The following is a 16,377-nucleotide window of genomic DNA, read 5'->3' on the forward strand; positions in this document are numbered from 1 at the left end:
TGCATATCTCAATTTTTATTAGTAATGTTTATAATTGAATGAGTATATACGCCTACTACAAAAATGATATTACTGTGATAAATGAGATATAAAATTTGGTATTATTATAAAAATTTGATTAGGATTAGGATCAATAATAATATATTTTTTAGAATCTGTTGTATTTAATAACGACTCTGTTTTATGGTAAATTGTGATCCAATTATTGCTTATGAATTTTTCTTATATTTGAAATTATAGCGAATGTAGTTCCACAGCTTAACCACACACACACACATACGTACTTTGGAAAATACATCGTGCGCAATACGATGGCGCATTGTCAATCATTAAGAAATTATTACAAGCTTATGAACTATGGTTATCGTGTTCATCGCCTTTCTTTCACCCACGTAGCACCTGAGCACGTGAATTAAGTTCTCGCAATGGACACGAAAAAAGTTAAACCTAAAAATCCTGAGCTAAAATATGATTAGTGTATATATTTTTATCTAACGGGCTAATGATCTTTCATTTCGCATTTCCACGGCTTTTTATTACAAGTTATTACAAATTATTATGATTTTATGCTTTACTTTACTAATTTAAGGAATCATTAAAATTCTAATACTGAAAATTAAGAAAAGGACTCTATGTATCTATCAAAAAAGAAGTTCAAACTTAGTAGAATGTAATAATTGACGCCAAGTTGAATATTAATGGGAATAGCCTCAGGTGATTCCTTTGTTAAAGTACATTTTCGACAAAATGAAAGCAGTGTTTCAAACTTGTTACTTTGATCCCAAAATCTGCCTGACGCGAAGTGCCTTCTTGCATTTGATATTCAGTAGCTACATGGTTATACGGAGAAATTTGAACTTCAACTTGTTATTTATGTTTGAAATTATATCCCAGTTTATAACATAAAACATTACACAACTAAGTTATTAGATCTTAAGATAAAATATGATTAAATCAAAAACATTACCATAAAATAGCTGTAATAAAATTGGAGGATATCCGATTTCTCCGTTATATTCCGCTTTAGTAATTCCAACATTCATTATCTATTGAAATATTCACATTTCATCTATTTACGCATATTCAATGAGCTTTCATCGATTCTATTGATATGAAATTTTAATCATCAAAATTCGCCATATGTAAAAAGACCTATCCTGAACTAATAAATAAAACGCATAAAAAGGAAACGTTGCTACTCACGGGTATAACAAATACCCGTAGTCGTTATGCTCGCTAAAAATTCTGCGTAATACAACCAGTCACCCGTGTCGATACGGACCTTTCATCCTACGACATGATTGGGTAACCAAAGGAACGAAAATGCATGAGACTCACCATTACATACGAGGAGTAGTGCCATCAATGTTACTGCGGTTCAGAAAATGCCATCACGAAGGAATAGGATCCCATGGTGCAACTGGAGATTGTGAAAAATCTTCAGAAAAAAAGATAGAACACTATTAAATTTAAATCTTTAGTGCTGATGAAGATTGAAATTCTAATAAACTGTAATAACGATAAACAATTACAATTTACAAGCTTGAGAATTAGAAATTTAGAATCTAATGATCGTCCAAGCATGTTAGATGTTTTTATTTTATAGTTCAATACTGACACTTTCAAATTTTATTTTAATAAAAAAATTAATAGTTGCAACTCTCCAAATTATCTTTTTGATTAACAATGATTCAAACAAAATATGAAGAAATAAAATTAATGGAAATACAATAGACAAGAATACTTACTACATATTTTTAACTCTTGAAGAGGTTAGATTCTTTTAAGAGAAGCACTGATTCTAATACCGAAAGTTGATATCGAATTAAAAAAAAAATATGAGAAAAGAAAGATAAAAAACATTATGAACAAAAACTTCGCGTGAGATTTCTAACAGAATTTTCAATTATTAAGAATTATTGTGCTCTAAAAAATATTGAATATAACACTGCGTAACAAACATTGACTCTACTGACCGCATTGCGTGCGATCATAAACATTCTCCGAAAATAAAGCTGTATTAGTAAAGAGGGGGAACAGAAAGGAAAACGAAACGTTTTATTTTCATATTTTACTTTTTCTTTTTCTAAAGTGTTTATTTAAGAAAATACTACTAAATCTGCCTATTAATTGTTATTTGCTTCCCAAAAAGAAGGAAATAACAAAGAAGTGAACACATATATGAAATATTGTTTACAAATCATAAAATACTTCCCAATATTGCCAAATATCTATGAATCGATCGATCGAATTATCGATATGAATCGCTTTGCAAAAATCCAAAAAATTGCGAATGTTCGAGAGTAACATCCTAACAATAAATTGTATTTGTAAACAATGTTTCATAAATATGCAACTATGCTTGCAATAAATCAAAATGTTCAACTAAATTTCAGAACACTGCATAAAAGCTGCATATAACCTTAAAATTGAAAGATACCTGTCATTGAGATTCTTTCGTAACAATAATAAAAATTGTGATAAAAGTTATGATTCGTTTAATTACTTTGAAATAAAGAAATAATTTAATATATCCATACATGAAAAAGTGATTGGTTTAATCTTCTTTACTTTCATTTTTATGTTCATATATCCATGCATGATAATAATACAATTATGCATTATCAATTACATATTATTATACAACGTATTAATTACTATGAAATTGGATAAATTATAAATTACAAATCATCGAGCCGCCTACTAATTCATTCATGACTTTTATTCGTTCGAATTTAGTCATGTAATTAACCAATAATCGATCAAATAATTTGTACAAAAGACCAACACAATTTAAAATAATTAAAGTCAACTATATTAACCTAAAATAATAGCCAAACTGAAATTTTGCCTCAAAAACTATTAATACAAGATTTGTATAAGTTAAAGCATTCAAATAATCGAATATATATTTAACCAACCAAAAGAAAAGCAAACATACTTAAAAAAGCTACTCAATTTTATTATACAGATTTATAATAAACGATTAAATGAATACTTAGTAATGAAATAGATTTAATAGTAGTGTATAAATGCTTACAAGATAACAACGAAGGGTATTACGCAGTTAATAGGTTAACGACGCGTTTCGAATGAGGATACACATGCCTGCGTGATGACTTTCGACAGTCAAATGACTCCCCGCGCTACAGGTATGTCTATAAGCTTAGCGAGGGGTGGAGAAGGGATAGCACAATTTGGTAGGATAGAATTCACGCGCGGTTTATTCAGGATTTGAATCTAATCTACCTATATTTGCGCGCACTAATTTATTTTAAACAAACAAAAGAGAAAGTCTGATTATATGTTACATAACTTTACAAGAATTATGTTAATATTAAATATGTAAGCATATGTAGATATTCGCATAAGGATATCAAAGGAAGAAAATCTTTTTATTACAGATGAATGATGAGATTTAAAAAATGTTTAAGAATGTCACAGAAGTAAAATAATTTTATCGTTAAAGTATTAAATAAACTTTATATTATATATAAGTTAATATTAAATATTAAATAAAAAAATGCTATAGAAAAAAATTATTAATGTAGTTAAAATTACAGGTTGAGAAAAGTAATAAAATTAATATTAAAACAATTGTTTTTATTTAGAAAAAATGTTAATAATTTCAACAATTTCAACTATTTTAGTAGGTTAATTATTGAAACTTTCAAATATTAGATATTTTTAACTTCGATATTTCTCACTAATGTTATACATATAATATATGTGCGTGTTTTTATATCTTTTCTATTAGAGTTCAACAACATCCACACTTACAGGGTTTCAAAGAAGCCTTAACAAATCTTTCGAGTGTCAGTTCACATATAGCCACGATTCAACAGGGTTGTTCTATCGCGTTTCCGCGTTATATGTATTATCTTATCGAAGAATATATCGAAAAACTGTAAGGTTACAGTGAAAGAAAATGATCCTTTTGAAAGGTGTGCATTACTTTGTATCTTCATTTTTTGTTTACTTATTAATAAAGACACTACAAATCCTACGAACATACTTGAGAAATGAATACTTAATACAATGAAAAAGTTAAAAGTTATTACTTATTGTAAGAAGAACCTTTAACTTCGATAATTAATTTCCTAAACATACTGAATCTTGTGTAATTTTTAATCAATACTAAAAAATATAAAAAATTATAGTTTCTACTTCGATAGATCTTTGACTGAAGATTTTTTTAAAATAACAAAATTCTAAACTGACATGTTTTTTAAATTCTTGAATTCATGGAATAGGTCGTGACTTCAAACTTTTGAAAAAATAATAAACGATAAAAGATATAAAATGTTCAAAGTAAAATTCTCATAATATAATCAATAAGCGCAATTTTATAAAATAATATAAAACAGATATAAACACAATATACTACTTTACGTGCTTTGATTTTGTATATACACTTTCTGACTATCGATAAATAAATCTTTCTAAATATTTTAGGAATATTTGTATTATTTTTTGCCCCGGAAGCTCTGGGTCAGTTTAAAAGTATAGTTGAAGCAAATTCATTCTCAAATAGCGACAATTACACTACTACGGACAGCTTTATCATTTTTCACACACCAAGTGAAGCACAACGTGATGGAAGAGAAATGGTAGCCGATGTTCTAGTTCATGAACCTAGAAACGACACAAATATTTCACATTTGAAGACATCTGTGATCTCTACAGATTGGAACAATTGGAATCCGAAACTTAAATTTCCTACGACCAGCTCCGAAAAACAATATAAAATGGCAAATTTACACTTGGACAGAGGAATATTTGTTTTTGATTTTCTACGAAAATTTCTGTCACTTATTCAACCTTATGACGTACCAGTTGGTAAAGTATACAATCTTGAAATCTTATTAATTATATTATATCTATACTTGTGTTTAAAATTTAATAAACACATTGTATCGATATTATAATTTTAATTATAATATATTTTGTTATATTTGACCTTGTGTTCTGTAAATAATGAAAGTAAAAATTACAAATAATAACAATTTACTATGATATTCGTTTCAATATTTTATGTTCAATGCTCCATTGTAGAAACGATATTAAACAATCATTATTTAATAATTCTAAATGGCAGAAGCATTTTCTAAAACAATATTTTATATTACCTACAGATTTATTGACAGACGCGATAGAAAACCGGTTAAGTACGTCAAGATTGATTTCGGAGGTAAGACAAATTTTTCTATGCTTTGTACATGACGCATTTTATCAAAGTATATAATGAAACTTTTTTTTTTAATTTGGTTTAATTGTTAATAGTCAATACATCTGGAAACAGTATTGCTGGCAGTGCTTGGTATGTGCTGCATTTTGTGCTGTGTAATACCTGGAATTGAGCTTTGGCTTGCATGTCGTCCAATAAGGGAAGATTACAAACCGAGTCAACATCCTAGCGCGCTTACATTTTTCCTGGCATTTTTCGTTTGTGTACTCGGGTAAGCATTGTTGCAAATACTGATGGTGAAATTTTTAGATACAAGTTGTTCTGCGACAGGTATAACAAACTAAGAGAGATCACTTTATAATACGATTCATCTCATTTTAAATCGCGCAAAAATTTCAATCATAATCGCCACCTTTTGTCTTCAAAACTTATGATATTTGCTGATAATCGAAAACAAAATAAATTGTAGGAAATTCCAGCTTTCTTTTTCGAGAAATTCATAAAACACTCAGAATTGTTAAAGATCCGAAAACTTGAACGAAACAATAGATCAACTCATGATGAGACATTTATGTCGACAAATTAAAGGCATCTTCCATGTTAACAAGAATTGAACATTTAAGCATTTTTCAACATTTCTTGTATACACTCGAAAATACACTATAAGAAAATACAATAAAATTAATTTATACATTTTCTTTAAATTAATAACTCCTTCAAAATATTACTACAAATTCGCTTACACGTATTCATAAATCTGTCTAATTTACTTTTAGATTGGGCATGATTACAATGATCGTATGTAATGAGACAGTATCTGCAAGCGTGGAACAATTTCCAATTGTAGTTGAAACTGCCTTACAAGACTTAAACGATTATCATAGTAGCACAACGATTCAACTACGCAAATGTCTTTCAAGGAGTCTAGATGTGGCCAGCGAAGCAATTCTTGCAGATCTAGACAGTAAGTAGAATTTTGTTTTCTTCCACGTTGTACCTACAAATATCGTTTCTCTTTATAATACAATAAACGTGAAAAATAATGGGATTGATCGTCCTCATAGAAACAGATTGAATTTTATTTGAAACATTTTTCCTGATAAAGAATAATTTGGGAGATAATTGTACGGAAAAATTAAAACGGAAGATCCTGGAAATCGTGTACAATTTAAAAATATAATTAAAAAATGTGGTTGAATACGACGTTAGGTACATATTCGGAAGATTAAAAAATGCAAAAAAATTTTTGTAATATTATACAATGACATCTATGAACGGTGAAATTAGAACATTCATGCGCGTGTAATGAAAGCTATAGAGATACTAAATATCTTATAATGGGTCTATCGTCGTTAATAGGCTAACCAGTCCTGCAAATTGAGCTCGTTAGTGTGAACAATACAGGGGATCGTATTATGTGCGTTTGTCATTGTACAAAGCCTGATCCTATCGTGTTACGTACTGATTAGTAAGAATATCTTATCAACAAAGTAATCTATTAAATAAATAGGATAGATCGTTTTAAATTATAACAAATCCATTTATTTAAACCATCTATGACTTGAATATTAAGAAAGTAATAACAGTGATAGATTGTTTAAAAACCTTACAAATTTACAACATTTATTTGATTTAATCTCATTCTGCAATTTATTACGGTATTATGTTAGTACACAATACAATATTTCAAATTAAGAATGTCTGAAAATATATGGACGTGCAAATGGGAAATGATTAATCTTTATAACTGATGATAAAATATAAATGTTACAATCAACCTACTTACATAAAGCGATGATCTGTTGTTGCATAACGCTTCCTTGGATAATCGCACGCTCTCTCCCTCTCCTATTATTCTGCAACCCTAACCGAGTAACACGGATGGGGAACGTCACCTAACTGATTATGAGTGACATGTGTCGATTTTGTGCGATGAAATTTTATATATATACAATTCGAAAATTCCAAAATATTATAATTATTTATTGATTATTGAAAATTGTGAAAAATACATGCATATAATCACACGTGATGTCTAAAAGTATTTCATGCAAAGAATTCGGTTGCGATTTCAATATTCGTATGTGTATACGAACTTTTTTTTAATATTTTTAAATAGTTAAATCTGCCATCTTAAAACTTTATAAAACAAAAATTGGAATATTTAAAAAAGAATCATAAGACTAAAAACGAAATACATGTATGAAAGGGGTACAAAACTTTGGAAAACTCTGCACATTATTGTTTTGAACATTGAGCTACAAATTGACTCGCTCTTAAAATGTTAATATAAAATATAATTAATATAAAAATATAATTGTATTATCTAATTTTTATATCATTATAAAAATTAGAATTTTCTATTTAACCTAGAACTTTGTAATTAGCAAATGTACGTCGCGCGTGGCGCACAATGTAACTGTGTTGGAATTCGCGAATATTGAACGCTGATAGTGACTGAGGAGTAATCTCTAGTATGTCGCTCGACTACCTCACAAGCGGAATTGAGCTGCATTCTCCTTAGTACAATGCGCCAAGCGCTCAATCACGCGACAAGCGTTCAAAAGGTAGACGTCGATTTCCCTTTAAACTACTGCTCGAAAAATGACTCGGTCCAGCCGATATCCGTGAAATCTATTATAGTCACTAATCGTAATACGAATTGTCAAGCGCTTTGACATCTCTATAAACACGATATTGTTCAAATTCTAATTATCTTCTTATGTATTTTTATCAGTTTATCAGTCATGTGGAATTATTATGGAATTTTAACCATATACAAGGCAAATTATCTACCGCAAAAGCGGAAATATTACGTATTTATATAAGATAAAATATGTTTATTTGTTGTAGATATAGAAGAATTATTGGGAAAGCCAGTACAGAATGAATTATCCACTGAAACAGGACTAGATAACGCATTAAATATGCTTGTAGATCTCGCAAATGGTAAGAGAACTATGACTAGAGTACTCGTAATGTACCTATTTTAAACATCAAAACAGTGAAATTAATAAAAGTAGAATAGTAAAAGTAAAGTAAAAGTAAAATCAGTTCTCTTATTGTGACTGGCATTTTAATTAGTGAAATGGATATGACCACGTCCGATTTTGCATGTTTATGACGACGTGGTTATGACAAACATATTGTACACATTATTTATCATTATAATATTATTATATTTCAGCCAGTTATAAAATTTCAAGCAATGTTGAATCTTTATTAAGCGATGGTGAAAATATTCGTAGTCTTGGGAAGCAATTAAGTCGTGAAATTGATGATTTACGTCGAAATTTGGAAAGCACATTGAGAGCTTGTACCGGACGCGATCGTCCCCTTTGTACCATTATTGATTCTTTTGGATTACGATTAACTTTACGAATAGATCAGGCAAATTGAATCTACTCTTATACAATTAGTATATACTATTGTACGCTCAATACAAAATGTATAACAGCGGTATTTGTATTTTTATAGTTTCTGAGAGACGATCATTTGCTGCGTTTACGTGATTTGAAACGAGAAAATTTTACAGAAACTATTCGTCAAGCTCGAGGAGAGTATATGTACATTCCACAACATATTGCGAGGAATAGTTTAGACGTTCGAAATCGTACGTAAAAATGTTCGTTAATAGTGTATAATATTAAGCATCAATGCGAACAGTGAGTGTAGGAATAATTTGTGGAAGGATTGTGGTAACACAAATATTAGTATAAATACTGTTAATAGATATGCATATTGCACGTCTATGGTTGAATTTTTAATATTAATTTATGAATTAATAATATCTTTATTATTTTAATTGGATTTGGAAATACAACGAAAGGTATAATCAAATAAGAAGGAACGTCTTTCAGAAATTCGACGTGAAGTGAATAAAATGCGTGCAAGAATCTTCGATGAAGCACGAAATATGGAAGCAAGCAATTCCGAGCTCGTTAAACAATTAGAATTTGCAAGGCATCTAATGGATTATACGACACCATACATAATAGTCTTCGAACATGTCAGATGGCTTATAGGTATTGGTAAGTAATATATTTCCTTAAATTATATGTATATGTGTATATATCTTCTAAAATTAAATATTTTTTTAAAGAATATGTATAGATATAACGATATAAAGAGACAGGAATTTATACATAAAAGATATTGTTTATGAGAAGAGCAAATGAAAAAAGAATAAAAGAAATATATAATAACTATAGTAGTAATGAACAAAATACTATGGCTTTTATTTATATTTTATAGGTGCCGTTCTATGTATCTTAATTGTCTGGTTATTATTGTTAGGAGCTCTTTCTTGTCGTTGTGGTTCTTCTGAAGATAAAGTACGACTTACACTTTTATGGTGAGTATGTTACATTTAATTAAATTTGGCGCATTTATCCTCTTAGTAATATTACTGTATATATATTACTAGTTTATAAAATAATTTCCATTTGTACACACACATTTTTCGGCAAGATGTACTTTTTTGTTGGTCATTATACTTTAGAGAAACATAAAGACTATTAAGGTTAATACTCTGTCGTAGAGAATAAAAAAGTGCATCGATCGAAGTACAAAATACTTTGAAAGCTAACTGTACTTAATTATCTTTTATCTTTCCTTTCTTTCTTACATCAATCAAACAGCAAAATTATGAATTATGAAGTACCAGATTGCACTTTTTACATTTCAGTGGTGTGTTTATTGCTTGTTTCATCTCAATTATATTATGGGCAGTTTTTCTAATGACTTTGATGTTATCGAGTCATACAGAAATGTTAATCTGCCGCCCACTTCATGATCCGAATTATAGTACAATGCAAGCTATCTTGGAAACTCGAATATTCTTAGGAAAAAGATTAAGCGTATCTTTGAAAGATCTATTCGAGTAAGTCGATTGATTTTTTTGATGTATATTAGAAATGAAAATTTAACGTATCAATAATGCACATTTTATTGTGTATGGTACAACTAATAAGGGAAGTTACCCATAAAATAATATTCTAATAAATTATAATTAAATAATGTTCTAGAAAATTTCAATAATATATAAATTGAAGCATTGATTTACAAAATAATTGATAATCTGCAATTACAGAAAATGTCGAGAAAACGAGCCCGCGTATCCAGCTTTTGGATTAGGAAGTACAACGAAGTTAGAACAACTTACTGCATATTGGACTTGGTCTAGCTTTACCAGAATTATATTAAAAATTAAGGTTGAATTGAAGACTTTAAAAATATTTACGCCGTATTTGCGACAGCAACTACATAATTTATTATATGCTTGTGGCTTGAATTTAACAGAACATAGGATTATGGTATAGTAAATCCTTGATTAACACTTTCTATAGATAATTGAAATTTTTTGAAGTATTATTTGCCATTAGATCCAAGGAAGAATATTGAATAAAGATTTGGAAGCAATGTCAGATCAACTGGACAAAGTTACCGAACAAATGAGCGACAGATTGACAGCCAGAAGCTTAGAAACTATTGTAATAAATATGCAAGATTTGACCCTAAGGCGAGTGAAACCCTTAATGAAATTACAGGACGCGTTATTATATAAACTTGCTGCATTAGAATTGCAAGTGCAACCATTACGACAACAGGTTAATCAGTCGCTTACTAATTTGAAGACCATTCAATATTATATTGATAATCAAGGAGATAAGATTGCTCAAATGGTGCGTATTGTTTGATTTGCTGACTCGAAATAAAATTTTGTAATAACCAACGTAGTCTCAAAATAATTAACCAGAAGTTTTACTAATTATTTACATTGTAAAAATAATCTTAAAATATTGTTCTAGATAAAAATGTTAAGTTGAGTTAGAAAGAGAGAAAACACTTTCGTTTATTCGATTGAACACTGTATTACAAATATTATACTTTTTCTACAGAAAACAAAGCTTTACACAGATCGACTAGCTAATTATTTGGATCAATGGAGATTCCACGTATTGTCCGAAATGGGCAATGGAGTAGCGAAGTGCCGACCGCTTTGGGACGTTGTAGAAGGAATTAAACTTTTATTATGTAGTCATTTTTTAGGTAATTTGGTACGTATATGTTGGAAAATATTACAAATATACTTCAAAATATTATTCGAATAAGAGTTTACTCTTTTTTAACTCCTCAGAGTGGATACTGGTTTGCTACGTTTTTATGCATAGTTATTATGATAGCAAGCACACCAACTGCTCATATTTTGTCTTTGATATATAAAAAATTTCCATCTGTTACAAAAGAAGCTACTCTTATATCCACAAGATCGTAAGTACCAAAAATTTTCTGTTTGATACTTTTGGTAAATACTTTGATTAATTTATGACATTATGAACATTATGTATGGAAGATTTAAAAAGTTTTAGAAGGTAACGAAATAAATAGATAGAAAGAGTATTTTAGAAGAACTTATTTTAGGATACATATTTATAGGCAAATTTATAGATTAATTAAAAATTATTCAAAGATATTAAAAATTCCAAATAACTAATTATTTTAGAAATTTTATGAAGTACATTTATTATGCTAATATATAATATGTACTACACAATAATTATGTATTTTTAATTTCAGAGCAGATCCTCCGACCGAAACCAACGAACAAGAAAATTGGAATACACCCGAGTAAGCATACATTTCAGTTAAAAACAATATTTCCATTGATATGAAATACTTAATTATATAGTTAATACCCTTTCAAAATGTAAAAAATTATTTAAATTCTCCATAAGTAAGGATTTGTTTAAGTTTAGTATTGTTTAAAAGAATATGTAAGTGACAAATATGGAAGATTTATATTAAATATATATTGTACATTGTCTGTCTTTGAATTATTTTCCAATCTTACTATTGTAGTATGGCCTTGTTATTGGTAGACTTTGTCCTTTAACTATATATCTATCATATTCTTCCGAACATTTCAGATAATTATTCAATAAAATTGTAGTTCTTTCATCCTAGAAAATATCTTATTTGTGCAGTTAATTTTTGCACGTCATAAAATTTTTTAAATACTTCTAACAAGTCACTCTTCTGGCAAATGGACGTGCTTTAAAAATTCATCAGCAAAAATGTCATAAAAATCTAATGATAAATATAAATAGTTAAATAATCTTTCGTAGATGACTCGTCAGGTATCCATTGTCGTCTCAACAACCTATTTACGCTAAGTTTGAGCATAACTTGCTACTTGCTTTATCTCATCCATACAGTTGAGTGATTACGCGGATCCAATTCACAATTATTCGTTCAAACAGTAATATATTTTACACATAACTCAGTGAAGAATAGCTTTATAGGAATAGTTTTATCGCCGCGCAATCATACTCAAAAGTCACAAATGTAATTATGTATTTTCAGCATGTATAGTAATTTATTGAAGTCAATATAATACGAAATATTTATAAATATAAGCTTGTATAAGTAAACATTACGTAAATATCAAATTAATAAAGGAAAGTATATTCAGCTAAATTATATCCATCATAATAATAAAACAATTCATTTGCAGACCACCACCACCACCACCACCCGAACCCGAAGAAGGATGGCAATAAAGATTAGAAATATTTCACCGGATAACTCATTCATATTTCTGCATTTCTGCATAATGTATTTTCACCTTTTGCAATCAATAATTAATGCTTATGAAAGTTCTAATTGATTAAACGGTATAAATATTTGAAAGATTAAATTGTTGTTATTAATCTCAATAAATATACTACTTCTTTATTTATACGTTAATTAATTAACTTACTTGCCCATATGTGTATACATTATGCGCATACATATGTTCATGTTATTATAACAACAACTTTTCAACTCTAAGGTTTTAATATAGTCAAATATGTAGTTTAATGTATATCTATGTATTTTGGATTCTATTATACAAAATACGAACCCGTTGTATTGAGTAGGCAGCAGTAGCTTGTCCGGTAGATAAATCCTTGCAAAAGAACTCCTTACAACCAAAAAAGTCTTCACACAGCCAAAAAAGTTGAGTCTTCATTCTTGTTAGTGAATGACACAACGAGAAGTTGACACCATAATTCATCCTGCTCAACACCTCCTGGTAATTGTGAAACTAAAGGTGGACAGTTTGCTGTTTTATGATACATTGAGAGTTTCATATAAAAAGAATCCAACAAATCCATCTAGATCAACAAACCGTACCTACAGAAATATGAAATGAAAAATTTGTCAAATATAAATACTTATAAAAATACTAACTTATGGAAATCTTTTTATGATATTATGTCTGTTATGCAAAACATTTTGAAATTTCATTAGCACTATAATAAGATATAACTGTATGGATAATAATTTTCTATAGTAAATGGTCAAACAGTTCTATGAATCACAATAATTCTTCATATATAGATAACTAAATTAATGTTCACAAAATACTTTGTTTTTAACAAGCATTCGTGTAATTTATTTAACTTTTACAAATTCTGACATACGTATAAAAAAAAGAACACATTTAGTGTTCCGACATAGAAACAAAAGATGCACTACTAGCTTCACCCCACGAATTTTTGGCAATGCAGTGATACATTCCAACATACTCTTTGGTGACACGAGGTAATTGCATCCATGATGTTCGCATAAGAGGTTCCGGACCGACGCTGCTATGAACTGTCGCTCCTTGGGCTTCACCTATCCACATAGAAATTGTAAATTATCATTTGTCTTAATAGATACATTTAATCGAACTAAACAATGTATTTATAAATTATAATTATCGAACTAAACAATTTATATTTATAAATTATAACTATGCTATTAAAAGCGTACCAGGCAGTTTCAAGACTTTCCTCCCATCTGCTGCATGAAATTCCCAAAAAATATCGGGTACAGGGAAGCCTTTCGCTTCACAATTTAGCGCTAATCGTTGGCCAAACACTGATAAAACATCTTCTAAAGGAGATAAAATCCAGGGTCGGCTTTGACACGGACCAAGATGCTGTAACGTCAAGGAAGATGAACGTTTCCGTCTCATTGCCTCTTCATGCAGCGCACAAGGTGTTGTGTACGTTTTATTATCATTACCACACGCTGGAGTTTGTTCCATACAAACGCAAGTAGCTTCTGGTTCGTCCTATATATAATTAAAAATCACATTGATTTAAATAAATGTTCCAAAGATACAAATTTATTCTCTAACTCTTTTTTACAGAATGATTCCGTAACTGTAATATTCGACATCTATTTTTTTAATTTAGAAAATATATGTTAAAGAAGAGGTGTGAATAAATATGAATAGATAAGAAAAAATTAAATTTTCGCAATTATACTCATTTTACAATTGTCCGTAATGTATGTATATATATTTTAAAAAATTACGTGCATCAAAATCTTCTTGTCATTCTGCGTGAAAAAATATTAAGTTTTTTTATGAAATTACAACATTCTATGTAGTAAAATACATTGATAGCTTTTACAGCCAGTAGTGATACAATTTGATAATGTTTCTCTACGAATTCAGTAGTACGTATCATTGCTTTCCACGCCCTACTTATGAATAAACTCGACATCCGCCATTTCTGTATCTGCTTAACGAACAAGGCAGAAAGTCTTTCTTGTGTAACGATGATACAAGAAAAGCGTTTCTGCTTAAAAAGAGATACGATATTTTATTAGAAATCAGTTAGATAATATTTCATTTAAATATACCTCTTTTCGGAGGTCCGACCTTAACTTGCACTCATAATTTCTTGCACATAGACCATCGTTACGACGTTTCGAAGGCAATCCAGGTATACTAGAATTCCAACAAGGTTCGCCATCCAATCGAGCACATATACCAGTTGCACAACATTTACATGGGTCGAGAACAGAACCTAATAAACATTTTCCAAAATCCCCTGGACACCTATATATAAACAAATCTTTTCAAAATTTACATTTACAAGATTGAATAAATGAAATTATTATTTTGATTTGCAATCGACTTATGTCACAAGAACATATTTTTCGAAAAGTAGTAACTGTTGAAGAAATGTCGAAACTTTACACTTTTTATTTTTAATGATTTTATGTCCTATTCGTCTTATCCAAATAATATATTAATATATTTTGTAATTCAATAAAAAATCGACTATGATTATCTTTGTATTTAATCTAAACGTAATACAATAACAGTTCATAAGTTGCAATTATATCAATGCTAAACTATCAAGTTCAATGTCCTCACATCATAGCTATAGCTTGCCTCTCCATGTATGTTACGTCACTTTGACATTTTTACCTTCCATTAAAAAATCAGCATTAAAATTAAACGTGTTCGTAAAGTAAATATAAATTAAGATACAAAATATAATTCATCCAAATAAATGTATTTCTAATCCTAATAATTACCTATAATCGCCACACTCGATACATCCTTCGATGCGTTTCTTCTCTATGATCTCCGTATCTTCGTTAATTTCGATAGATGCAAAAGCGTTTCTTTCGAATATTGCAACACAGAATATAAACAAGTACGACAACGATAACACAGGAAGTGCTCCTTTACGCGTCATCTCGCTGACTAACAAGGCGAGAGTACTGACAAAGAGAGAGTCCCTTTCCTTGATTTCTTCCTAAGGGGGAGTAAAGATCCTCCGCGTTTCACATAACATAACATTAAGAAACAATCATGCAATATAATAAATTAATACGGAAATTATACCTTAACTTAAAAATTATTAAGGTTTCCCATATACATTTTCTACATCAAATTTTTATTATACTATACCCTATCTTAGAGCATATCCCTATTTATACTCCGCTTTATATTTTCTCATGTTTCTCTATTTTATTAACAATTGAAGAACATTTGAACATGTTCAATTTCTTTCTGTGTAATTTTAAAAAGAAAAACATATGACTTTAACGAAGAATGTTAATTCTCGGTTCATTTGAATTACTCAAATTATATACAGATATTTGAACGTAACGTTACATTTTCTTAGGAAGAATTTATAGTATATGTTTAAAAAATATCAATAACTCTGAAATCAATGAGCAATAAATTTGAATAAATGTATCACAATTGCTTTCGACAAACAATAAAAATATTTAAAGACAAGGGGTGATTGACATGTAAAATCTTTAGAAACCTTTCTCTATTTGAGTATACTTTTGAAGACGCTATATGTTAAACGCTTGCAAAGAGATACTTCCGAAAGCGGATATTGCGA

General features: G+C 29.2%; 3 protein-coding genes across 7 annotated transcripts in view; 1 reads left to right on the top strand and 2 right to left on the bottom strand.

Annotated features, from left to right (window-relative positions):
* Window positions 1–7,564, bottom strand: part of LOC132910676 (trace amine-associated receptor 9) — a 98,810-nt gene extending 91,246 nt beyond the window's left edge. For 2 of the 5 annotated variants that reach the window (XM_060966536.1, XM_060966532.1), the window contains exons 1-2: window positions 3,041–3,153; window positions 1,339–1,438 (exon numbers count right to left, since the gene is read on the bottom strand). The gene's annotated coding sequence lies outside the window, so the exon portion shown is untranslated. Of the gene's footprint in view, window positions 1–1,338; window positions 1,439–1,748; window positions 1,822–3,040; window positions 3,155–6,974 lie in introns of those variants that run through there. The other 3 variants (XM_060966534.1, XM_060966537.1, XM_060966535.1) reach the window with 3 other exon arrangements.
* LOC132910702 (prominin-1-A) lies at window positions 3,914–12,931 on the top strand. Its single transcript, XM_060966602.1, has 17 exons — window positions 3,914–3,944; window positions 4,456–4,839; window positions 5,136–5,191; window positions 5,284–5,459; window positions 5,965–6,152; window positions 8,042–8,137; window positions 8,376–8,578; window positions 8,666–8,801; window positions 9,049–9,219; window positions 9,443–9,542; window positions 9,876–10,070; window positions 10,281–10,503; window positions 10,573–10,872; window positions 11,089–11,247; window positions 11,328–11,461; window positions 11,768–11,818; window positions 12,705–12,931. Exons 1-17 carry the CDS (start codon window positions 3,929–3,931, stop codon window positions 12,748–12,750), a joined length of 2,634 nt encoding a protein of 877 aa, XP_060822585.1. The 5' UTR covers window positions 3,914–3,928; the 3' UTR covers window positions 12,751–12,931.
* Window positions 12,932–13,600: 669 nt separating this feature from the next.
* Window positions 13,601–16,138, bottom strand: LOC132910689 (insulin-like growth factor-binding protein-related protein 1). Its single transcript, XM_060966573.1, has 4 exons — window positions 15,554–16,138; window positions 14,870–15,068; window positions 13,991–14,294; window positions 13,601–13,852 (listed from the first exon to the last, which is right to left on the bottom strand). Exons 1-4 carry the CDS (start codon window positions 15,715–15,717, stop codon window positions 13,677–13,679), a joined length of 843 nt encoding a protein of 280 aa, XP_060822556.1. The 5' UTR covers window positions 15,718–16,138; the 3' UTR covers window positions 13,601–13,676.
* Window positions 16,139–16,377: the final 239 nt, after the last annotated feature.

Source organism: Bombus pascuorum, chromosome 9 (genome assembly GCF_905332965.1).
Source record: "Bombus pascuorum chromosome 9, iyBomPasc1.1, whole genome shotgun sequence".
Lineage (NCBI taxonomy): Eukaryota > Metazoa > Arthropoda > Insecta > Hymenoptera > Apidae > Bombus > Bombus pascuorum.